General features: G+C 43.3%; 1 protein-coding gene across 3 annotated transcripts; it reads right to left on the reverse strand.

Moving 5' to 3' along the window:
• Cops3 (COP9 signalosome subunit 3) lies at positions 1-25,461 on the reverse strand. 3 transcript variants are annotated; one of them, XM_051167808.1, is made up of 12 exons: positions 25,294-25,461; positions 21,486-21,615; positions 17,690-17,802; positions 17,543-17,592; positions 15,048-15,140; positions 13,025-13,204; positions 11,458-11,598; positions 9,041-9,214; positions 5,536-5,622; positions 2,074-2,187; positions 428-508; positions 1-114 (listed from the first exon to the last, which is right to left on the reverse strand). In XM_051167808.1, exons 1-12 carry the CDS (start codon positions 25,346-25,348, stop codon positions 61-63), a joined length of 1,272 nt encoding a protein of 423 aa, XP_051023765.1. In that variant the 5' UTR covers positions 25,349-25,461; the 3' UTR covers positions 1-60. The 3 variants fall into 3 exon arrangements, with proteins under 3 accessions (XP_051023765.1, XP_051023766.1, XP_051023767.1); XM_051167809.1 differs by lacking the exon at positions 15,048-15,140; XM_051167810.1 differs by lacking the exons at positions 21,486-21,615; positions 25,294-25,461 and having other exon boundaries at positions 15,048-15,208; positions 17,690-17,784.
• Positions 25,462-25,930: the final 469 nt, after the last annotated feature.

The raw sequence follows: 25,930 nt of genomic DNA on the forward strand, positions 1-25,930 counted from the left end.
CCTCTTCACACTCGCCAAGCCAAGGTGACAGTTCTGTTACCTCAGGATAAGCGTTCAAGTTCAAGAATAACTGGAGGGCTTGTTTCCTGAGTCATCTTCTTGTGAGCCCATACTCTGTAAAGGGGAAGGGAAAGTGGTGTGTTTGTAATGGACTCTATCAAGAGGACTCTGGTGAAGGCAGGCATGCCAGCTACTCCGCCTATCTCTGCAGGAAAGCCCCCACAGAACAACAGGCAACCGGGGCCTTCCCTAAGCACACTTCAGACAGTTCCTGAACACATCTCAACAAGTTGTCTCTGAGAATTTATGGCTACTGGTTTCAACAACAACGAGCAACTATACATTTAATAAACGAAACCAAGTTCTTGTGCTTGATGCAATATCCCCAACTCTCCTCCACCCATTTCAAATGAGAACTGTGTTTTACCTTTTGAACAAACTGGGGGTTCACTGTGATCTCCTGGTCCATGGCCTTCAGCCGCTCGTCCAGCTCTATGCATTTTAGCATCTGTACAAGAACCATATCACCATATAAGTGGCTTTGGTCAGTCACACCTGTGACTGATTATCAGCAGGAAGCTAGAGACTCATCCTTGATCTGGAACCCCTCTACTAAGGAGTTCTGAAGTCAAAATATTTGGATTCAAGAGTAAATACACAAGCCATGTAGTGCATGCCTTTTATCTCAGCACTCCAGAGGCAGAGACAGGTGCATCTCTGTGAGTTCAAGCTAGCCTGGTCTACAGAACAAGTTCCAGGACAGCCAGCTCTACACAGAGAAACCCTGTCTCAAAAACAAGACAAGACCCAGGGATGGCGGCGGCACATGGCTGTTATCCTAGCACTCAGGGAGGCAGAAGCAGTCGGATCTCTGTGAGTTCAAGGCCAGCCTGGTCTACAAAGTGAGTCTAGGACAGCCAAGGCTACCACAGAGAGACCTTGTCTTGGAAAACATAAATAAATAAATAAATAAATAAATAAATAAATAAATAAATAAATAAATAAATAAATAAATAGGCCTTGCCTCGAAAAACCTAAATAAATAAATAAATAAATGCATGTACTGTATGCTACTCCAGAGTTGAAACAATACTTGCAGTCAAACCCATGGTAGCACCCTCATCACTGAAACCGATATATATGTATACTTATTTATTTAGTGTGTTTGTCTATTTGTGCACACATGCAAGCACAAGCATATGTGGAGGTCTAAGCATATGTGAACTTCTAAGTGTCAGATTTTCTCCTTCAACTATGTAGGTCCCAGGAATTGAACTCCAGTCCTCAGGCTTGGCAGTGTGATGCTTTTACCTGCTGAGCCATCTTGCTAGTCCCCAAACTAAGGTAGCATTTTAGGTGACACTTTTTGTTGTTTTGTTTTTCAAGACAGGGTCTCTCTGTGTAGCCTCGGCTGTCCTGGACTCACTTTGTAGATCAGGCTAGTCTCAAACTCACAGTGATCTGCCTGCCTCTGCCTCCTGAGTGCTGGGATTAAAGGCGTGCACCACCGCGCCTGGCGATTTTGGTGTTTTCAGACAGTCTTACTACTATGTAGTCCACCCAGGTTGGCCTCAGACTCAAGTCATTTGCCTCCCAAGCACCGGGATTGAAAGAACAGGCAACCACACAAGCCAGATGAACCAACACATTACCAGAACCCGAAGCAAGACTCGAGCAGTGGGCCTGCGCACACACAGCTATAGCCACACTGTCGACATGGCACTCCTCCTCTAGATGCCCAGGATACTGCTGCTGCTGGCATGGGAGATGCCTTCTACTCTCCCACCCGGATGCCCACAGAAACAAGTCCACAGGCTGGTAGTTGAGTACAGGGAGACTACTACTAGAGCCTTTGACTGATTTTGGAGTTAAAAGTAGGTTTAGGTAATCTATTTGGGAAATCTAACCTCCCATTTAGTGCAGCCATCCAATCAATCTAGAAGAGTTTCCAGCAGCCCCTTTTGTGCTCACCAGCTGGGAACTACTTTAAACAGACAATCCTGGAGCACAGGAACATTTCCAATACAGCAGCTCAATCACCTGTCAAGTGCCCAAGCCAAGTACCATGCTCACCTCCTGATCAATGTTATGAAGCATGGCTGGGTTATTATATTTTTCAGGGTTATCATGGAAACTGACCATACCATCCTTTTGGTTAATACTTGCAAAAATTTCTCCATCTTCTATCTAAAAAAAGAAAAGAGAAGGAATTAAAAAGAAGGAAATCATGAAAATTTAGCCCTGAACCCTGTAGACTAGTGGGTGGATATAAGCAGAGGTCTAACGCAATGCTTAAGCCTTGCTGTATTGTTGACACACACACCTCAAATGTGTGATTCTTCTGCCTCAGATACCGGAATCTGGGATCACAGGCCTGGCTAACAAAACAAACCAAACCAAACAACAATAAAAGGATGTTTTACAAAAAAACGGATGTTTTGAATGTAGAGGGTAACTCTTGCAACTAGAGTTACGGGGGACTGTGAGCTACTGTGTGGGTGCCAAGACTCAAAGCCAGGTCCTTTGGAAGAGCAAATCTTCTTTACCTCTGAGCCATTTCTCCGGCTCAACTACATAAGTATTATCTATGCATTAGCTGTAAATGCTATATGCTAGCTATCATTATAGAGGCCAGTGAACCCACTGATGTGTTATCTACCTTAAAACCTCACACTTTCCCTCCCTCCCTCTATTTATTGAGCTAGGGTCTCACTATGTAGCCCTGGCTGGCTTGGAACTAATCTTCTAGATCTGAATACCCTCAAGCATGCAGAGATCTGCTTGCCTCTACCAGACCTGGGAATAAAGTTATGGCCACCATCTCTGGATGTCTTTTCTTTATTTGGTTTTCTTTGTAATCTGGCTTTAGCTTCTGCTTCCACCTCTCAAGTGCTGGAATTATAACCACATGATAACTCCATGCTGGTTTAACTTTTTTTTTCCCCCTGAGAAGTAGTTTCTCTGTGTAGCCTTGGTTGTCCTGGAACTCACTCTGTAGACCAGTATGGCCTAGAACTCAAGTGCTGGGATTAAAGGCGTGTATACTACCACAATCAAGCTTTCTACTGCATTTTAAAACATAAGGCTACAATTTGTTTTTCATCCGTGGAAATTATGTTCTCCTTTTCTGGCAAACCCTTTTTACTGCTGCTGCTTTCAAAGTAATTTCACCGTCTGTCACTGTTCTATTTGTACCAGTGACTGGGGACTTATCTTACACAGCCACATTCTGACCATCAGTTACAACAGCAGTAGCAAACACGGGACACAGATGGCTACATTTGTCCCTAAAAATTGTTCCATGATGTTTATTTTGTTTTGAAAGAAGATATTCTATAGGCTGGGCTGACCTATAACCCACTAGGAAACTACCACAACTAGAATACATAGCAATCCCCTTGCTTCAAGCTCCTGATTGCTAGGACTACAGCAAGAGCCACTCTGTCTAGATTTCCAGTGTGACTAATGTTTAGCCCACTTGTGAGCAATGGAACTGAGCTGCCTAAAATGGCCATTTCTTGCCTTGGAAGGGACACTAGATAATGTTAATGAGATAGCAGCTCCAGCCCAAAGCATACTAACTAGAATTCAGAGTTCTCTTAACAACCAGAATAGAAAGTGATCTAAATGTCCAAATAGTTAGAATAGAAAGGTACAGTGTAACACTACAGCTTGAAAATGGATGAACTACAAATACATCTTACATGCGTGGCTCTTAAAAAGGATGCATTATAAACACAGCGAAACAAGTTGTTAGAAGTCAGGGAGTCACTGAACCTTCTTTTCAGGGACCCAGCTGGAAGCAAATACAAAGGAGTGCTGTCATATTCTGTTCCTTCACGGATATCTGCATCTTCTGAAAATGTATGTGGTGGTTCAGTGGTTAAGAGCACTGTTAAGAGGCTGTTCTTCCAGAAAACCTAGGTTCAATACCCAGAACCCGCATGGTGGTTCACAATAGTATGTTTGTTTGTTTGTTTTGGTTTTTTGATATAGGGTTTCTCTTGTGTAGCCTTGGCTGTCCTGGACTTGCTTTGTAGACCAGGCTGGCCTCGAACTCACAGCAATCCACCTGCCTCTGCCTCCCAAGTGCTGGCATTAAAGTCGTGCGCCACCACACCCAGCTGACTCACAATAGTATAATTCCAGTCCAAAGGGAGCCAAGGCCCATTTTTGGCTTCTGGGAGGCGCTGCATGCATGTGCTGCAGGCAAAACATCTACACACAAAATAATAAATTGAAAAACAGAGAAAAAGTGTGTGGAATACCTATTTAAGTGCACCTTTATGCACATTACCTAGTGAAATGGTGGCTTAAGAACCTCGCCTCAGCCAGGCAGTGGTGGCACTCACCTTTAATCCCAGCACTCAGGAGGCAGAGGCAGGCGGATCGCTGTGAGTTCAAGGCCAGCCTGGTCTACAAAGTGAGTCCAGGACAGCCAAGGCTACACAGAGAAACCCTGTCTTTAAAAAAAAAAAAAAAAAAAAAAGAGCCTTGCCTCATCAACCTGTCACCCCAGGGCTATGCTATGCTGTCTTTCTTTAAAGGTTGGCTTTATTTATATATGTATGTCTGTGTGTGTACCATGTGTGCTCAGGCGTCCCTGAAGGCCAGCTAGAGTTGCAGGTAGCATGAGGTGCCAGACATGGGTGCTGAAAACTGAATTCAGTTCCTCTAGAAGAGCAAAGCACTCTTAACCACCGAGCCATATCTCTAGCCCTAAATCTATGCTTTAAGCTGGTGCCAAGTGTGTCAAAGTTTGTCCTATCACTTTGTAAGTGCTATTCCACGTGCAACATACTGATACTGCCACAATAAGGCTTGGAACTTGACTCAGAATGTAAGTCAACAACATCAGAGCACACTGGTTCAGCTACCCGCCCCTCCTTTTTTTTTTTTTCCATAAGACTTTGACATTGAGAGTTGTTTTAGCATACATATTGAACAGTGGAATGAATGGTCCTATCATAGATCAACATAATGGCTCTACTTTATGCTTTGTATACGTGAAATATTTTGGGAATCTTTCAAGTGACTTAAATATAATAAACAAGGAGCATTAACTGAATACAACAATGATATATATTGGACATTTAGCTGTTTGAGTGTCCTCAAGGATTCACTGTGACTGAAAACTTTATCTACAAGGTGGTACTATTTGGAGAGTAGAAACCTTAGGAGGCGAGGCCAGTGGGGAGACCCTGGGGTTACCATCAGAGGGAACTGCTCCTACATGTTCCTGTCATGATGTGCCACCATCACCCAAGACCAGACAAACCAGACCACTTCATATCAGAACCAAAATGTGAGCTAAATCATTTTTTTCTCTTTGAAGAGTTACTTGTCTCATATATTTCTCTTTGTAGTGTAGCCATGACTAGGAAATCTAACTATATATAAAGAAACAGACCAAAATGTCAACAGGGGTTGACTCTGAGTATTTGCTTTTTTTAAACCTTATTTTTTCCGTAATGAACACCATCCGCTTTTATAAAAACAAAACCCCACCTGTCAAAAATTTAAAAACACACTCACCATGTGTAGAACATATTTTTCTGCCTCCTGAGGTCCAGATAGTTGCACACGACTTGCCATATCTTGTAATGATAGTGTTAAAAAGGTCTGAAAGTCAGAAGTAAATTAATCACACTGAATGTGTTCAGCATTCTTTCCATTGCTACATAAAATACAATTTTCTTTGTGAAAATGGCTTGATGGGTGACAAGCTTGCTCACCGAGTAAAAGTGACTGCAGCCAAGTCTGACAACCCAAGATCCACCCCTATACCTGAATGGTGGAAGGAGACAACTGGTTCCCATGTGGTGGTCTCTGCTCTACACCAATGTGCACAAGCACACACACGTGTGTGTGTGCACAATCTCCCTCCCCCCCCCGGAAACTAATGAAACCAAAGGTCTCAGCTCTCACCTTCTAGAGGAGTAATGAGAAATAGTTAATTCCCTATACATCATGGCACTTTCATAAGGAAGAAAAAGGTCAAGTCTCAGAAGTCAGAAGTCAAATCAAGGGCTACGCAAATGTAGAAAAGGAAACCAAAGGGACATCCATCATAGGGAAAATGCTCATTCTATTATCATTAGGAAACCTAAGTAAAAACTCTATTAAGATTGCACTTTCCACTGGGGCATAGCTAGTGGGATCGTGCTTGCAGTAAGTACCTATGATATACACTTAGGCTGCCATAGAGAGGTTCAGAACATACTGAGGAAAAGAAGTGGAGAGACCAGCATGCCCCTGATTACAAATAATTGTCTTCACAAACACACACAGAAGAGACATGAGAAGACTCTAACATCCAGCCAGGATTGCTTGAACACACCTTTAGTCCCAGCACTTGGGAGGATGAGACAGATGGGTATCTCAGTGAGTTCAAGGCTAGCCTGGTCTGACTGGCAAGTTCTAGGCTAGAGAGAGCTATACAATGAGACCCCATCTCAAAAACAAAAGAACCAACCAACCAATATCCAAACACTGACAAAAAACAACCCCTCTACAATGGATGCAGCAATGACCGCTGTACCTGGCCACCTTAGGACGACAGAGCTGCCAACACCAACATTGACACAATACAAGGTCTATCTGCTGAGGCTTCTACGAACACCTTCTTTCTTATCTTGACTGAAAACACATCTTACTATATTGCTGCCTCAAAGTACAAGCTGGTAACTAGTGCAAAATGTCAAACTGGGGCTGGAGAGATAGCTCAGCAGTTAAGAGCACTGGCTGCTTTTCCAGAGGACCCAGATTCAATTCCTAGAACCCACATGACAGTTCACAACTGTCTGTGACTCCAGTTCCAGGGGATCTGACACCATCACACAGATGTGTGACACCAATTCACAGTAGATAAATGAAAATAAAATTTTAAAATGTTAAAGCATGGCTGTTGATTTTCACAGCAATGCCTGCTTACGTTAGATTGATCTCACTATGTAACCCCGGCTAGTCTGGAACTCTCCATGTATACTGGGCTGGCCTTGAACTTATGACATCTGCTTACCTCTGCCTTCCTAATGCTGGGATGGCAGACATGTGCTACCATACCCGCCCATATTAGTTCTGAAATTGACTTGTCTAGGTGACAGGTGACATTTATTTTACAACTTTTCTTCGCTGGTTTCCTTTTGAGTCAGGAAGTAGTCCTCATTCTGGACTACTGGGAGGGCTCCTCTTGCTGACAGCTCCTCACCCCTCTTCTCTTCTAGACCCCATGTTCCCAACGGCATGTCCACCTCCACCCATCCAATTCCCTGCTCTGCTTCTTTAGCATCCATCACCACTTCCTGCTGTCCGACAGGCAGCCTGGCTTCTACACTTTTCCTAGCACCAACTACTGATGATGTGGATCCCCATGTAATGAGAATTTTGGTGTTTTTTAAAAAACCAGTTATGAGCTGGGTGTAGTGGCACACACCTTTAATCCCAGCACTCGGGAGACAGACGCAAGTGGATCGATGTGAGTTCATGGCCAGCCTGGTCTACAAAGTGAGTTCAGAACAGCCAAGGCTACACAGAGAAATCCTGTCTTGGAAAATAAAAAAACAAAACAAAACAAAAAACCAGAACAAAACCCCAGTTAGGTTATGTGACTATGTTTTGTTTAATCCCAGGTGTGGGGTATGGGGCTGCTTCAGATTGACCACAGCTGCTATGACTGTCATGTGCTCTAGGAGGGGCATGCTTTTTGCCAGCTGCAGGTAGTTTCTGCTTGGAATTCTGGCAACTTTTCAGAGGGGATAAATGCCAGAACCTCAAGAGGGGCCAGGAGTGCTCTGAAGAGAGACTGTTGCTGGTTGCTGTTGTTGAGGTTTGTCAAATGGTCATGTGCAAAGAGAAGAAGAAATTGAATGTCCTGACAATGAAGGTCAGACTTGCCCCAAGGAGCCTGATGCCCCTTACTTAGCAGGAAGTAGTCTAAAGAGGATTATGCCCTCTTTCCCTCCAACCTTTCTCAACTACTTAGTGTTAGGGGATTGGAAGGGATTAAAGCACAGAAGGGTGGTAGATGTAAGAACTCAATACCAATAAAGTAGCCCCCCAAAAGCATACCCACACCCCATCATCTCACCAGTGGTCACCGTCAGGCTGTTAGCAGATTCTTACCGAAAAGCCAAGTTCTATATAAGGCTCTTTTCGTAAAATTCCTATTACTTGCAGCATACACTTCAATAGCCCTGGCTGTCCTGGACTCATTTTTGTGTGGTCTCAAACTCAAAGATCTGCCTGCCTCTGCCTCCCCGAGTGGGGGAATTGCAGGCATGTGCCATTGCACCTGCCTGTAGCATACATTTTCTAAATGAGATTTAAATTTATGTTTCTTTTCACAGTTCAAACACTTAATAAGAAGTATATTTCTTCTTCTTCTTTTCTTGAGTCAGCGTCTCGCTACCCTGCTTGGACTAGCCTCAAGAAGCCCTCCATCAGGGCCTAGGTGCCTGGGACTACATGCATACATTTTTATCATCACAATGAAGAACAGGACTCGGTAGCACACACCTGTAACTCCAGCCCTCTGGAGACTAAAGCAGGAGGGTCAGGAGCTTAAGATCCGCTTGGGCAATGTAGCAAGATACTGTCTAAACAAAAACTCCCTTACCTCCTACAACTCAAGCACACGTGGCTCTCTAACTCTGGCCTAGATGGTAGTGTCAGAACTCTTACGTCTCAGCAGAGAGCAGCACAGGCCAAGAAGTTCAAGGCCGGCCATCACTAGCCACCCACCACACCCGACTTGGACCTGGTGACCCCTTCAGGGCTACGTCTCTGCCTCCCATGTAGCCGTATCTCCTACCTTTCCTCCTCTTCACCTGCTCCTCTTCTCAAATACCCTGCTCTAGCCCTGAAAAGACCAAAAGGTATCAATCAAACTCTTTCTAAGAACCCAGCTGCAACAGATTCTCCCTTAGTGTAGAAATCCTGCCATACTTTTTATCCTGTACCTGGTTCCTCTGTGCTCAAGAGGAAAAGAAAGGGAAACTAGGTCCAAGAACGGCCGAGCTGCCCCCGGGCAGCACCTCACCTTTGTTAGCCGCTGAATGTTCTTCTTATAGAGAGAAGAAAGGCACTGCTTCACCAGGCCCATGTTGTTATCGCGAGTGAAGGTCTCACTGTGCTTGTTCACCAGGTTCCGGAGTTCCGATGGGTTATTGGTTGAATAAACTTGTGCTAATTCATGGTAAGCATTGCTGAGAGGCTAAAGGATTAAGGTGAGAAAAAAATTATAGCAGTGTACACTTTATCCAAAGCAAATGCCTGGTTTTTAAGACCAAGGACAGAAATTCACTATGGAGTAATTTATATCAATAATTTAGTGAAGACACACGTCTTTTTTCTGTCGGTGGTTGTTTCCCCTACCAGGGAAAATGGGACAATTTTAATTTCCATTTAGGAACTGGGCAGAGAGCCAAATGCATGTGAAAGGGCCTGTGCAGCACCACCAGGCAGAAACGGATTGAAACGCACCTCTGACTAGTCTTGTTCCTAACATCACACTGTAAGTTACTAAGTCTTAGGAGCCGTGTCCCTGAGCTATGAAGACAATCGCTTTAAGAACGTCCTGCTCCTACAGCAGGTCTACTGTCCGCCTGGGGGCCACCAGGAAGAACTGAGGAGCTTTCTATGGTGTTCTGAGGATGGCTGCCTTAAACAGATCTCACTCATCACTTTCCCATGGGGCACTTTTAACTACCTTCCCCGTCATGGGGGTACTAGGCAGCCAAGAGTATTGAAAGCCATAAGGGCTCTCAGGCAAAGCTCAGGTGGCCACTTACTAACAAATAATAAGACATGAAACTTACAGCCCCAGCCAGGCAGTGGTGGCACACACCTTTAATCCCAGCACTTGGGAGGCAGAGGCAGGTGGATCACTATGAGTTCAAGGCTAGCCTGGTCTACAAAGCAAGTCTAGGACAGTCAAGGCTACACAAAGAAACCCTGTCTCAAAAAACAACAACAAAAACAAAACAAAACAAACAAAAAACCAACAACCCAGACTTACAACCCTAAAATTCTGAGGGTACTTTCATTTTTTTATTTTGCTTTTTTCGAAACAGGGTTTCTCTGTGTAGCCCTGGTTGTCCTGGAACTCGCTCTGTAGACCAGGCTACCCTCAAACTCACATAGATCTGCCTGCCTCTGCCTCCTGAGTACTGGAATTAAAGATGTACACCACTACAACTAGGTCTTAAAATTTTGAGTTTTATGATAGTCACATTATTATAAACTTTTGCAACTGCTCAACTTAAAAATCATGATCATATGCTATTTATTTTGCAGTGCTGGGGACTGAACCTAGGGTCCTGAGCATAATTCATTTATGCATGTGCACCCATATGCATCCAAATATCAAAGGTCTATCTTAATTGTAATTTCTCAGGAGCTGTCCATTTGTGGTTTTTTTTGTTTCTTTGTTTGTTTTTGGCTTTTGAGACAAGGTTTCTTCGTGTAGCCCTGACTGTCCTGGGGCTCACTTTATAGACCAGGCTGGGCCCGAACTCAGAGATCTGCCTGCTACTGTCTCCCGAGCGCTGGAATTAAAGATGTGCTCAGCTAACACCACCTAGCTTCATCCACCTGTGTTTTTTTTGTTGTTGCTGTTGTTTTCTTTTTTCGGTTTTTTGAGACAGGGTTTTTCTGTGTAGCTTGGTTGTCTTGTACTCCCTTTGTAGACCAGGCTTGCCTAGAACTCACAAAGATCCACCTGCCTCTGTGTCCCAAGTGCTGGAATTAAAGGCGTGCGCCACCATGCCCAGCCCCATCCACCTGTTTTTTTGACACAAAATGTCTCACTAGGACCGGGGACTGAGCTAAGGGTGGTGAGCCCCAGGATCGACTTGTTTCCACTCACTTTGCTCAGCTTTTCATATGGGTCCTAGGGATCAAACTCTAGCCAGCATTTCACCAACTGACTATCTTCCCAGCCCTCTTTCTGTATGTACTTAATACAAACAACAACAACGAAAAACTTCATTATTTTGTGTTTTAAATGTTGTCCAAAGTCTGGCTGCCAGGGAGAACGGGAACAAGACCGTAGTCAAGTAGAGCTTCAGTAAGACATCCCAACAATTGAATTAGTAAAGTTCAACCAAATCAGAACTGTTTCCAGTAATTTGACTAAAATGTAATAAAGAATTCAACAACAACAACAACAAAAAAATCATCCCCTACAAGAGCTTAAACACCTATAGTCCAAGTACCAGAGCAAGGGCTGGAAACCGGCTTCTGAGAAACAGCCTAGCAAAGACAGCAGGATGTATACTAACTAGAACAACTAGAGATTCTGACTGAACCACACTCCTGGACTCTCCTCAGACTCCCTAATCTGAAGTTGCTGGGAAAGCTAAGCCACTATAAAATAAAATTACAAGACTGTATTGTTACAATGTCTTTACATACAAATAAATACAAAATGTAAGACAATCAGTTTTAAATACTTACCTTAATAAATCTACCCACAATTTGAGACGTGTATTTAGGCAGCTGTTGTACTTTGCCGAGTAATATCAAAGACACTAAAATATACTTTTTATATGCCTCCAGCATGATGTGACTGACTGCCATGGCAGGAGTAGTTATAGCCTGAGCAAGAGAAGAGTGAGGGGTGAAGATATTGTATAACATAGCCAGGAATACAAACTGACCACATGTATCACTTTAATGTCCATTTTTATCAATATACTCTATTTATTTACAGTGTGTGGGCGCCTATGCACACACCAGTGACTATCTGGAGTCGAAGAACACGCCCATGTGAGTGGCTCTCTCTCTCTCTCCACCATGTGGGTTCCTAGAATCAAACTCCAGTCAAGAGGACAGGCAATGCCTCTACCTGCTGAACCAATATTTTATGTTTTTATAAAATGGGGGAGGGGGGATGGCCAATCCTCCACTACCACCTGGTGTGCTTCCTGCAGTTGGGGAGGTAGCCAAGGTCAGCTCATCCCATGTGCAATGGAGAAGCCTCACTCTGGGGAAACTATCTTGATCAGGGTATCTCCCCTGCCAGGTAAGCATTTAACACTTCTATTTGTTTTGGTTTTTCTAGACAGTGTAGCCTTGGACCCATTTTGTAGACCATGCTGGCCTTAAACTCACAGCAATCTGCCTGCTTCTCCCTTCCTGAGTACACACCGCGCCCAGCTCACTAGTGTTAGTTTTGAGATAAACACTTGCTGTATAGGCCATGGCTACCCTGGAACTCAAGAAGTGCCTACTGGGCTCCTGAGTATATGTCAGCATCATGGCAGTTTATTGAAATATAACTCAGAGCACAAAATTTACACCTTTCAAGTATATACATTCAGTGATTTCCACTACATTTACTGGTTTGCAATACTATTATCATTATCTAATTTCCAGAACATTTCAATTCCTCCAAAAGAAACCCCTATGCACAAAACAGTCATTTTTCACTTTTTCTCCCATGACCTCAGGCAAACATACACTACTTTCTGTCTCTGGACACTTGTATAAACGGTATCCTAAATATGGGATCTCCTGTGACCAGTTGTTAAGGTAAAGCCTTAACAATTATTCCAATCCTGACGTCAGTACCTCCCTTCTTTATGGCTGAAATGATCCCACTGTGTGCACACACTCTTACCCATTCCTTGGCTGCTGAGTGCTCTGGGCTGCTCCCACCTTTTGGTTCTACCTGTTTTTATGTGGACGGTGCTTTTTATTTCTCTTTAGTATATTCTTAGAAGTAGAATTGCTGAACCACGTGTTTAATGATGTAATTGTGTTGTGTTTGGTTTTTGGTGCTGGGATTCAACCTAAGAACGAGTCAGGCAAACACTGCACTGCACCCCAGATCTTGAGCTTTTTCTTAACTCTTCTTCAAAGAGACTGTTGTTTTGCAGTCCTCTCTGCAGTTATCCCCACACCCTTGCTAGCACTGTTCCTGCCTGTCTTTTGACCCTAGCTCTCCTAGGAACTTGTAACACTCTGTGACTGTTTGGATCACACACGTTCAGAACATCACAGCTGTAGAAAACCGGATTACCTGCTCATAAAAGTAGAGTGCCCTTTCGAAGTTCTTCAGCCCCGTATAGATCATCCCTCCATAATAGTAGTAGCACAGGAAGTGTTTTGCATCATAGGCTCCGTTCTCTTTACAGATGTCCATCATATCCACATCAAGATACGGAAGGGCAGGTTTAAAGCACTTCGCTAGTAAACAAAGCTGTAAACAATTTTGTATTAAATCAATTTAAATTTCACTATAGCAGGTTTTAGAAAAAACTTCAGATTAAAATTTTTAAGACAGTACTATTTTGCTTTACAGTTGATTAATAGCACAATATTAGCACATTATTCCATTTCTTCTAGAATAAGAGCATCTCCTGCTGGGTGTGGTCACTGACACCTGTAACCCTTGCCACTCAGGCTGCTGAAGCAAGACCGCTGCAAGTTCAAGGCCAGCCTGGGCTATGGAGTAAGATTCTATTAAAAAAAAAAAAAAAAACAGGGAGATAAAAAAAAAGGATAAAAATAAACCAAAGTAAAAATACAAATACTAAGGTGTCCACCCACAACTCAGGAGTCTCTGGATGAGTGAACAGATGTGTCCATTTTCAATTCACTGGACTAGTGAAACAAAACAGACCAGCACTAGGCAGGGCGCAGTGGTGAACACCTTTAATCTTAGCACTGGGGGGTGATGCAGGTGGATCTGAGTTCTAAGCCTGCCTCATTTTCAGAGCTGATTCCAGAACACTCAGGGCTACACAAAGAAACTCTGTCTTGGGGGGAAAAACAAAACAAGAAATATAAATCAGACTAGGATGGTGAGCTCAAAAGTGAAGGGTTTTTTGTTTGTTTGTTTGTTTGTTTTTGTTTTTAAAGTGAATCCTTTCTCAAACTGAAACCTTCAGGTAAGTATAAAAAAAGTGTTAAAATACAGAAAGCAAGCACACAGGTAAATAACGAACTTAAACAACAACAACAGTGGAAATGTTGGTAGATTCCTTGAACAGCTGATTTTGAAAAATTAGGTATAACCAGGCATTGTGGTGGAACACATCTTTTATTTCAGCACTTGTAGGCAAAGGCAGGCAGATCTCTTTGAGTTTGAGGCCAGCCTGGTCTACAGAGTAAGTTCTAGGACAGTTAGGGATTAAGTCCAGAAGCATTGTCTCAAAGAAACAAATAAACAACAATAATAATGAAGTAAAATAAAAATTAAGTATATGCTATCACTGTCATAAAAGCACTTTGAAAGATGAAAGATGAAGGCAAGAACAGGTGTCCAAGGTCACCATGTCACCAACACTGCAGTCTAGCTCGGGCACGACCTACTCACATTACAGAACACTATGCTGTGTAATATAGATCACAGATTCATCGCCAAGAGGCATTACATAGGAAAAAGCAAGATATACAAAAATTCATATGTTACTGGGATTTGTGGGCTTTTTCTTTCCTCTCCCCCCGCCCCCCCCAAGACAGGGTTTCTCTGTGTAACAGCTCTGGCTGTTCTGTACTCTTTTGTAGACCAGGCTGGCCTCGAACTCACAGGGATCCACCTGCCTCTGCCTCCTGACTGCTGGGATTAAAGGTATGCTCCACCATGCCCGGCTTTTTTTTTTTTTTTTAATTAAGAGAAAGTGTGTATATATAGTTGCTTTTATATGTAAACTGTCTGTAGAAGAGATGGACAAGAAAGTACGAACGTGGGTTTTCTCTGAAGAGAAGGACTGTTGCTGGCAACAGTGGCAGGGAGGCCTCATCATATATTTCCCCCTTTTGGGAATCTTTTGGGTTTTGAGCTACTTAGCATAAGATAAATAAGTAAATAAATAAATGAATGTTTTGAGATATAAAAAGTTACCTGTATTTTTACTCTTGTTTCATAATTTAACAGAAAATGACTTAAATTAAAAAAAAAATGCTACAACCATTACAAAGATCCCATTTAAGCCCCACCCTGTATCTCAGCCTGTATGCACCCATTTATCTTGTGGAGCAAGCCCATGAACAGCCTTACACCTCTGAGCGGGTGTGACTCCCATACTTTGGCTGCGTACCTGGCAGAGATCAGCGTGTACTGAGGTCAGCTGGTTTGTGTTCATCTGCATCTTGTCTATGGCTTGCTTAAGGATGCCAATTCCTCGAAGGGGCTGTCAGAAATGACATCTCTTTCAGATAAGTTCTCAAAGTTGGCAGCACATTGGATCTTATGTTGTCACTTACAAATAAAAAACAACACTAATTGATAGGTTCCTTACATAGCAATAAGGTTTCCATACTATGTCAGGAAATGTCTGCCTCTATTCAGGCAGAAAGTGTTTTAATATGTTTCTTGAATACTTGGATAATTTCAGTATCATACTTCAAATCAAAACCTTTTCCCCCCTTTTACAATGACTCTGAATAATAAGCTGTGCTGCTTTCTTGAGGCTGGGGAGATGGCTCAGCCGGTAAAAATGTCTGCCATGTAATCACCAGGATCCAAGTTCAGTCTCTAGAACCCATGTACAAGTGGATGTGACAGTTAGCCCCAAAATTGTAGCACTGAAGAGCCAGAGATAGAGGATCCCTATGCTTGCTGGCTAGCCAGTCTAGACAACAGAGCTAAATACATAGCTATTTAGTATGTCCCTAATAGTTAAACAAAGACAACCTTTCCATATAGTTTACCATAGATTAGTGGGGTAGCTTAGAAGCTAAACTTGTGGATGATGGTGCTGGGATGTTTTTCATAGTGGGGTAGTCACCCTAAAGAACAAATTACCACTGAATTTATAAGCGCATATCAGGTGCAGTTTCCTGCCCCCAGTTATAAAAGGCAGTACTCAGGCTCAAGTGAGGGACAACATTGGTCAGAAGACGAGGCTATAAAACACCTACTTATCTCTATGGCCTTTTCAATAAAGAGACATGGTAACAGTTCTCTCCTCTCCCCAACTCAGGAAGGGACTATAGTATCTCCCACCCCAAGACAGGGCATCATGTTTAACCTTGAACTCAAGAGCCTCCTACCTCTATCTTCCAAGTGCTAGAATTACTATTCAGCTTCGTGTGTGTGTGTTTCTGCCTGCATGTGTGTCTATGCACCACATGAGTGGCTGATGTCTTCAGCCAGTGCTCCTAACCACTAAGCCAACTCTTCAGCCCCATAGCTTTCTCCCCATCCACACCACCCCCAGGTTTTTTGAGACAGGGTTTCTCTGTGTAGCCTTGACTCCTGGACTCACTTTGTAGACCAGGTTGGTCTCGGACTCACAGCGATCCTCCTACCTCTGCCTCCTGAGTGCTGGGATTAAAGGCATGCGCCACCATGCCTGGCACTAGCTCCATAGCTTTTAACCAAACTGTTTAGTGTTTCTATAGAATGCCCAAGGCTCCTTCTGTCTTCAGTCTACAGCTTGAAAGTTCATTTCCCAATTAAAACAAAAAACAAAAACAACAACAACAACAAAACCACCCCAGCCAGGCGTGGTGGCGCACGCCTTTAATCCCAGCACTCGGGAGGCAGAGGCAGGCGGATCCCTGTGAGTTCAAGGCCAGCCTGGTCTACAAAGTGAGTCCAGGATGGCCAAGGCTACACAGAGAAACCCTGTCTTGAAAAACCAAAACAAACAAACAAACAAACAAAAACCAAAAACCAAAAACCACCCAAGTTAAAATTTGTGTCAGCATCATCAAAGGCAAAGTCTAAGAACCTTTCCAGGTGGAAGAGAACAAAAGAGAAATAGCAGTGTATCCACCTCTGTTCTGACACCTGCTTTTCTAGAGAACACTGACTGACTATCTGGCCAGAGTCTGTGGTTTTGTGAGAGCATTTTCTCAGCATCCATTTCCAGATGCCAACTATCTCCACAGCGGTCTACAAGAATGCCTAGAAAGCACCCACTGGGGGCTGGACAAATGGCTCAGTGGTTAAGAGCACTGCCTGCTCTTCCAAAGGACCCATGTTCAATTCCCAGCACCTACATGGCAACTCACAACTATCTCTAACTCCAAGATCTGACACTCTCATACTAAGGCACATTAAAATTTTAAAAAAAATTTTTTAAAAGAAAGAAAGCACCCACTGAAGTATTTAGGATAAGAAACAAATATCTACATTGACTTCCCAATGGTGGGGGAGGGAATAAACAAAGCTAACACTAACACTTGGAGTGAGTTGAGAGTGCACAAAAAGTCTTTATATTATCCTTTCAGCATTTTATAAGATGAAAATCATCATAATTAAAAGCTAAAAGGAAAAAACAAGAAATAGCATCACTATAGTACAAAGGACACTAATTGGTGGTTCTGTATTTTTCTTTCCTTTAGTGCTGGGCATGGAACCAAGTACCTCATGCATGCCAAGCAACTGCTCTACCACTGAGCCACACCTCCAGCCCAGACTTGCAGTTTCAAAACTAACCATGGCTGCCAGTTGCCTCCCTGGGCCTCACATTAGGCAAAGGCTGCTCACAAGGAAGTACACATATCTAAGAACTGGGATATAGAGTACTATATTAGCTCATGAGTCAAGCATACATTTTAACAGAACTTGAATAACATTTCTTACCTGTTTTCTTTCCACAAGTGCATTTGTTAGCTGATGGCACAGCCCAGCAACTAGATGTAACAACAACAAAAACAATAACAAAATATTGAAAATGTAAACACTGCCAAGGAAAAACACATTCAGGAAGAGAGAGCATTATTAACTTACATGTATCTGTTGCATATCGAATGTGCTCGCCATTACAAGTACTAATGAAAAGCTGAACCTGTGAAAATAGTGTTTCGAAGTCAGGAACACTGGGCATTGAAAACTTCACAAACCTAGGAACAGGAGAAAAAGAATCAAATTACCTTACATTTCATATAGTAAAGAACAGAAACAACTTAAGCTTGACGTCCATCCTGCCTCTGTGAAATTAAGCGCCACAGTGCTGGAGAATTGGCTTGGTGGTCAAGAGCACTTGTTACTCTTGCAGAAGACCAAGGTTCAATTTTCAGAACCTACACGGTGGCTCCTAACTGTAACTTCATTTTTAGGGGATCTGAACTAATCTTTTGATCTCCATAGGAACCAGGTAAGAAGATGGGGTAATCCGTATATGCAAGCCAAACACTCATACACAATAAAAATAAAATAAACATCTTTTTTAAAAAACAAAGAGATGGCTTAGAGGTTAAGAGCATTGGCTCTTCTTCCAAAGCTATTGAGTTCAATTCCAGCAACCACACAGTGGCTCACAACCATCTATAATGAGAGCTGGTGCCGTCTGCTGGCCTGCTGGCTCACATGCAGGCAGAATACTGTAAAATAATAAATATTTTTACAAAACCGAAAAGCAAAGATATAAGCCTGGCATGGTGGTGCACACCTTTAGTCCCAGCACTCAGGGAGGCAGAGGCAGGTGATCTTTGTGAGCTCGAGGCCAGCCTGGTCTACAAAGCGAGACCAGGACAACCAAGGCTACAGAGAGAAACCCTGTCTCAAAAAAATAAATAAATAAATAAAAATAAAATAAAATAAAAATTAAAGAAACAAACGAACAAAAGAATTGGTTTCTCAGGGCTGACGAAGCACTCAGGAGATTAAGCCAGGCCTTATAACCTGAGTTTGTGAGTCTGATCCCCAAGAGTAACACGGTGGAAGGAAAACAATTCTAGCAAGTTGTCTTCTGGCCTCTATTCATGTGGGATATGTGGGCACCTCCTCCACATACAAACAAAATAAAAATCTGTTGCTTTTCCTGTTTTGGGTAGAATGCACTCAAGTAAGGCAAACAGGGCGGTGTGGTGGGAGGCTAAGGAAGCAGCTCAGGTTGAAGATGCTATGGCTAGCTAGTTGGCTGTTGTTTCTATCTGGAATACTGAAAGAACTAGCTGACAGGCAAAATATGACGGGAGGGGCAGACGTAATAGGGAACACTCAGATGACCCATCTTAAGTAAGTGGGCAGATGGTGCCATCAGCTGCCATGAGACTTTCAAGCAGGCTTGCAGAGAATTTCAGGAGAGAAAGCTGCCACCATTAGAACATTGCATTAAAGCAAACTTCATAATCTCTTAAAAACAATAACTACTGAAATTAATCTCCAGAAAAATGGTAGACTCTCCCACATCTTTTAGTTTGCCTACTTTCATCTACACCAGTGGTTCTCAATCTGTGGTTCTCCACCCTTTGACAAGCCTCTAGCTCCAAAAATATTTACATTATGATTCATAACAGTAGAAGAGTTATGAACTAGCAACAAAAATAATTTTATGTGTCACCACAACATAAAGAACTGTATTAGCCAGGCAGTGGTGGCACACGCCTTTAATCCTAGCACTTGGGAGGCAGAGGCAGGTGGATCTCTGTAAGTTTGAGGCCAGCCTGAACTACAGAGTGAGTTCCAGGACAGCCAGAGCTGTTCCACAGAGAAACCCTGTCTTGAAAAGAAAAAAACAAAAAACAAAAAAAACCCCATATTAAAGGGTCACAGCATTAAGAAGGTTGAGAACCGCTGATCTATACAGCACTAGTTAACAATGTCACTTGACATTTTGTCATTATTAAGATGTGCCAGAAACAATTTCACAGTAGTCAATGAAGTGATGTGATTTCCACTTTATAAAAAGCAGCAGTTCAGGGGGGGGGGGGAGGAATGGGAGGATACAAGGGATGGGATAAACATTGAGATGTAACAAGAATAAATTAAAAAAAAAAAAAAAAAAAAAAAAAAGCAGCAGTTCAGGGCTCCACATTCTGTGCAAGAATGTGGGTTTAAATGAGGCTTCAGACACACGTTCAGGGTCTTTCCACACAGTATTTGCATATAACTTACTTACAATGGTAAGATACTATACAGTATCAAAATGTTTCCATAGTTACAGATATTCATACTTAGGGAGGCTAAGAAGATGGTGAGTTCAGGACTTGCCTGTGTTGAATAGTGAGATCCTGTCTCAGAGGGAGAAAGAGAAAAGCTTTATGGGCCAGGGAGAGGCTCACAGGTAAGGGTGTTTACAGCCAAGGCTGATGACTGGGGCTTGATCCCTGAAACCCCACATGGTGGGGAAGAACCAGCTCTCCCATGTTGTCTCTGACCTCCACATATGCATGCAAACACACACACACACACAAATACATGTAAAAGGTATGTTTTCACATACATCTTATTTGATATGTATGCATGTGTGAGTTTATGTGTATACAAAATACGCACACTATCTGCTCTTTTTTGTATCAGTAAGAAAAAAATACATTTTTGTCTCTGAATTCCTAGTGACTGGAGCCAGATGTTTATTATTTTAAATGCTATGACAACATCCCCATTTATATATACAACAGCAAAACAAATTGTGCAAGACACTGTTACAAAGAACTCCAGTTACAACAGATTTGAAAATCTGTGTCAGACATAAGATACATAACTCACTATAGTCCACCATACCCTATTCTATCACTCTACATATTTTCTTTCTAAGTTAGAAAACATGGGCAAGCCTCTGGGGGCTGAGATAAATGCAAATTATAACGTCTAGTTATTTTTTAAAAGAAATTTCCAAGGAGCAAGTTGGTTCAGAGATCAAGAACACTTGCTGTTCTTGCTGAGGACCTGAGTTCAGTTCCCAGCACCCATGTCAGGTGGCTCACAGCTGTCTGTAACTGTAGCTCCTCTTCTGTCCTCTAAGAGTGCCCCCACAACAAGTACACATAAATTAAAAAATTAAACCAGCCTGGACACCCAGGGATACACAGAGAAACTCTGCCTTAAAAAACAAAGGCAAAACAAAACAATTTAAAGAAAAATTGAAATTTGTATAAAAACAAACAATGAGTTAAGATGATAAAACTGAAAGCTGGAACGGTCACTGAGCAGTTAAGAGAACCTATCCCTCTTGCTAGGTTCCCAGTACTCACATGGTGACTCACAACCACTCATAACTTGAGTTTCAGGGGGAATCCAACACCTTCTTCTCACTTTTTTGCACACCAGGAATGCATGAGGTACACATCCATACATGCAAGAAAAAAACGGATACATAGCCGGGCAGTAGTGGCACACGCCTTTAAACCCAGCACTTGGAAGGCAGAGGCAGGTGGATCACCGTGAGTTCGAGGCCAGCCTGGTCTACAAAGTGAGTCCAGGGCAGTCAAGGCTACACAGAGAAACCCTGTCTAAAAAAACCAAAAAAACAAAACAAAACAAAAAACCCGCATACATATAAAATCAGTAAGTCTTTCAAAACAAATGGTGAAACTGGAGTCTGGCGTAGTGGCACACACCCTAACCCCAGCACTCAGAGGCAGAAGCAGGTGGACTACTCTAACTTGAGGCCAACCTGGTCTACAAAGTGAGTTTCATGAGGGCTACAGAGAGATCCTGCCTCCAAACAAACAAAAAGCATGAAATTGAACAAAATGTAATAATAAGCAATGATTTGCTGGAAAACACATACACAAACCCGCACACTAGAAAGCACTGACTACAACAAGCACAAAACTATAAAAGAAAAAAAAGCCCTTACAGAACAGCAAGGACGCCCAAGGAGTGTTCTTGAACATCTAGAGCCCCAAGCACCGTGTCCAAGTGGGACAAGTTCTTCGCGAGGAGTTCTCCACTCTTGTTGATCAGTTCACAGAGCTGGGTCATTTGCCCTGCAAAACAGAACAACACTAGCATTCAGTTAGGGCACCAACCAAACTAAAGAACCCTAGCCAGACAGCCTCTCAGAGCTGAAGTTCTTCAAGATGGTCTGGTTTGTCTTCCTGTAAGACTAGGGACAGAACAAGCAACGTGCTCACAGCGGGTCAGAGAGAACACTGGACCTCCAGTTCCCTCTGGTCCCCAGAAAGCATCTCCAGTTCCTAAAGCCAGAAGTGCACATCTTACTGTCACCACCTTTCTCGTAACCAGCAGTACTTACTTTTATTCTGTAAGTTTCTCAGCTCTACTCCTTTCCCTTCCACGTCTTTTTTTTTTTTTAATATTTTATTATTTACTTATTCTTTTATTTATTTATTTATTGATTTTTTGAGACAGGGTTTCTCTGTGTAGCTTTGGCTGTCCTGGACTCCCTTTGGCAGACCAGGCTGGCCTCGAACTTACAGAGATCCACCTGCCTCTGCCTCCTGAGTGCTGGGATTAAAGGCATGCGCCACCAAAGCCCGGCTCCCTTCCATGTCTTAATCTGGAACTCTATCATTTCTTGTATAGACTGCATACAAGAAATGGTATGACTACTTAGATATTATTCCAAATTCTACTTCATATTGTATAGAGGAATTTTAATTCAGAACTTGGCTGCTCTGGCAAGAGATCACTTCTAAAAGAACCTTCTAGATCTGTGTGATCGGGCTGGAATGCAAACATGCCTTTAATCTAGGAGACAGAGGTAAGCAGATCAAGGCCAGCCTGGGATAGAGCAAGTTTCAGGTAAAGAAAAGCTGAGGTCCAGGCATGGTGGTGCTCGCCTTTAATCCTAAGTAATAAAAGTAAAGTTAATTTGTAGAAGAAAGCATCCATGTTTTAAAGTGATGTTTAATTGAATGGCAGAAAATATGACAAATCTGAGAAAGACTTGACAGAATAGGATACACCAAACTCTCACAAGAACTGAGAGGAAAGGGAAGCTACTTAGGGGCAGTGTAGAGAGAGAAGAGGCAGTTTCACAGTAACAGTCATAGTCATGTTGCAGAGAGAGAACTCAGGTGAAGACCGAGTGAGAGCCAGAGAATGAGAAGGAGCCAGAAGACTAGAAAAGACTGCTGGAGTTAGTCAGAGGCCAAGCAGTGCAATTCAGGGGCAGATTGAATAAGTCAGCTGGGAGAGATGTTTGAGCCAGAACAGCTGAGTTGAACCAGCCAGCCCCAGAAGCTGAAAACATTCTAAGCCCAGTTTAGATTGTACGAGGCTAGAAGCTTCCAGGACTGGGCCCAGGTTAGTAGACAAGAAGCAGAAATCCTCCTAGAAAGCAAATGAAACAGAAGAGTAAAAGTTCTTTTACAACAGTGTGCAAATTCAGTCAAACTACCCCGAAGGCTTTTAAGAAATCCAAACACTTCAGCTCAGTTTCCAGAGCTAAGCTGGTTTCTACAACTTCTCTAGCCATGGCTCCTACTACTCCCCCACAATCCACTCTGGTCACACCAAGAAGAGAAAAATCAACATTCCACATCCTCTCTGTTTGTGCCTCTTAAAAAATAATGTATTTAATTTTATTTTATATGCATTGGTGTGGGGGCAAGGGTGTCAGATCCCTTGGAACTGGAATTAGACAGATGTGAACTGCCATGTGGGTGCTGGGACCTGAACCCGAGTCCTTGGGAAGAGCAGACAGTGCTGTTAACCACTGAGCCATCTTTCCAGCCCCCTTTTTCTGCTTCTATATATACGGTCTTCTATAGGCTACCTGACTTCCTTCAATTCAACCATCAGTTTAGTCCCTCTGAGCCCTCACCATATTCCGTTCCCCATGATTAAACTATGCGCCCTCATTGCACAACAAGAGATTATGGTAGCCAGATAATTCAAAGTAAGGGACTAAAATGCCTTAGCAACGGCTTGTTGAATTAATCTCCAAACTGTTAAAAAAAAAAAAAAAATTCCCACCTAATATTATGGCTGAGTATGGTGACAAATCCAAGAACTTTAATCCAAGCACTCAGAAGGCAAAGGCAGGTGGGTCTCTGTAAATTCCAGGCTAGCCCAGATTACATGGTAAGACTTGTCTCCAAAGCAAACAAAAACCATGATTTGTGTTTACAGACAACCCAATGTTACCAATGAACGCCTTAAGTATCCTCCTAGAGACAGTCTACATGTATAGAGATGCTCACCCACGTACACATGCAGCCCTTCTCCTCACTCACACAGACGTGTGTCCTGTACACTATTAAGCATCTTTCTGCTATTTAATGATGACCTCAGACTCCCTTCAGTTCATAAAAAATATATGCACTTTTCTTTCTACAGCTGTATAGGAGCCTATCTGTATGGTTGTGTTATAATTAACTTTATTGTATTTGTTAGTTGTGTGGGCATGGAAGTGAAGGTGCCGAGGAGACTGAAGATCCTGGGTTTTGGAACCCCTGAGGCTGGTAATACAAGTGACTGGGAGTCCACTAGCAATGCTGGGAACTCAGCGCAGGTCCTCTGGAAGACCAGTGTTTGCCGAGCTGTTCTCCAGCCCCACTTAATTAGCTTGGAGATGAGGGTATCAGAGGTGTGTAGTGAAGGCTGGCCTGGAACTCAAGAGATCCACCTACCTCTGCCTCCAGAGTACTGGGATTAAAGGAGTACTCTGCCACGTTTACATTTTTCTTAACTTTAATCCTGCTTGTGTGGTATGAGTGAATGGTCTATTAAAAACAAAAACAAACAACAACAACAACAACAAAACAACCCCCTACAAAACTCACAGGTACGTAAATGTCCTGTGAGCTGAATTTTATCAATAGTAAGGAAAGCGAGAATTACTATTTATTGTGCATGGTTTCATCATTTAAGCCGTAAGATAATTAGGTTGACATCGCCCTTGACACACCTGGTATCTTTTACAAATGAAGATTGTGAGCCAGACCCCACAGACCTTGCAGGAGATGTCAATGGTAGCTTGTAGCCTATCAGTACTTCCTGTATTCCCATGAGAAGCACTGTCTCAAGCATTTTTTACTCTATTAGGAGAAATATTCTGGCTCAAGATTATGTGTGCTCAAGAGATGAATGAAATAGACAGTATATAAATTAAAGAGAACATAAAGTAACAATTCTACGCCCCAGAAATGGATTCGGACAAGTGAAAGCTCCCTTGGACTTGGGTACGACCAAAATAGGGGCGGAGGATTCCGAGCCTTTGCTGCTATACAGCTAAGGCTCAAGCCTTCCAGCCAAGGAGCCCAGAAAAGATTCCCCCCCCACTGCCCCCCCCCACTAGAGAGGCCTGGTCGGGGGGGAGGTGGCCAGACAGGCAGGACGGATAGGGTGCTAAACCAATCACCGAAAACAAGGGGTGGTCAAGGGACCAATGGGCGCTCGAGAGTGCTCCTAGCGGAAGTCACGCCCCCAAACTGTCAAGCAGCGCACGGTGGCAGGGGCCCGAACGGGGGAGGGGGTGCGGGGGGAGGGGAAGGAAAGTCCTCAGAGCCCGAGACAGGGGAAGGCGACGGCAGGGACTACGGCGCCCGACAGCACGAGCAGTGCTCCTCGCAGCCGGGCGCTCCTCCCTAACCACCAGGCCCGAGCAGGTCCGGGAGGAGAGGCGAGAGCTAAGGGCGGTCCCAACATCCGCACCGGCACCAAGACATGCAGGTCCAGCCCTGTGGCCCAGGCCTCACCTTGAGCTGAAAGCTGTCGGACACTATTCACGAACTGCTCCAGGGCAGACGCCATGTTTCCCCGCCGGTGGCCCAAGCAACAGAGGTTGCTCGCGCGGGAAAAGGCGGCCGCTCTAGGAGGAGGGGCCCGGTGACCCACCTAAGCCTAGGGAGGCTACGTCACTTCCTCCAGCCAAGCACCGCGAGATCTCACCTGGCTAAGGGCCCCTCCTGTCTCCATGGAAACAGTTCCGCTAATAGCCGGAAATTAGTTTCCCTTCGTCTTTCAGTGTGGTTCTTGTGAAATCTCGTCTCACATTAAATGGAACTAATGAAGAGAGGAAAGAATAATATTTAAGCATAATATTTCTGAGCCCAGTTTTGCTAAGAATGGCCTAGCTTTTTTTTCACCTAGTCGAACTTTTTTTCCCCCACATGTTTCGGACACGGCTCCATTGTCACTTCCAGAGGCAAGGGAAATAACTCATTTTGGAAGGAGGGAAACTCATTTCACAAGTTTCAGAGGAATTCTGGCTTTTATCTAACCGCCAGAAATCCTATGGTCAAGGTTGTGCTCATTTCTGGACATACGCACTGCCTGAAGACCTAACAGATTGGTGCGGGAAAGTCTCCCAAATCGAAAGTATAACATTTAAGA

The sequence above is a fragment of the Acomys russatus genome, chromosome 25 (assembly GCF_903995435.1).
Source record: "Acomys russatus chromosome 25, mAcoRus1.1, whole genome shotgun sequence".
Lineage (NCBI taxonomy): Eukaryota > Metazoa > Chordata > Mammalia > Rodentia > Muridae > Acomys > Acomys russatus.

Excerpts from the sequence above, each read along its gene's own strand:
- Cops3 (XM_051167808.1), bottom strand. The coding sequence starts at position 25,348 with ATGGCGTCTGCCCTGGAGCAGTTCGTGAATAGTGTCCGACAGCTTTCA. Across the intron at positions 17,593-17,689 it reads TCGATATGCAACAGATACAT|TTGCTGGGCTGTGCCATCAG; the intron begins GTAAGTTAATAA and ends TGTTACATCTAG. Across the intron at positions 11,599-13,024 it reads CACTCTACTTTTATGAGCAG|GCTATAACTACTCCTGCCAT; the intron begins GTAATCCGGTTT and ends TCTCTTGCTCAG.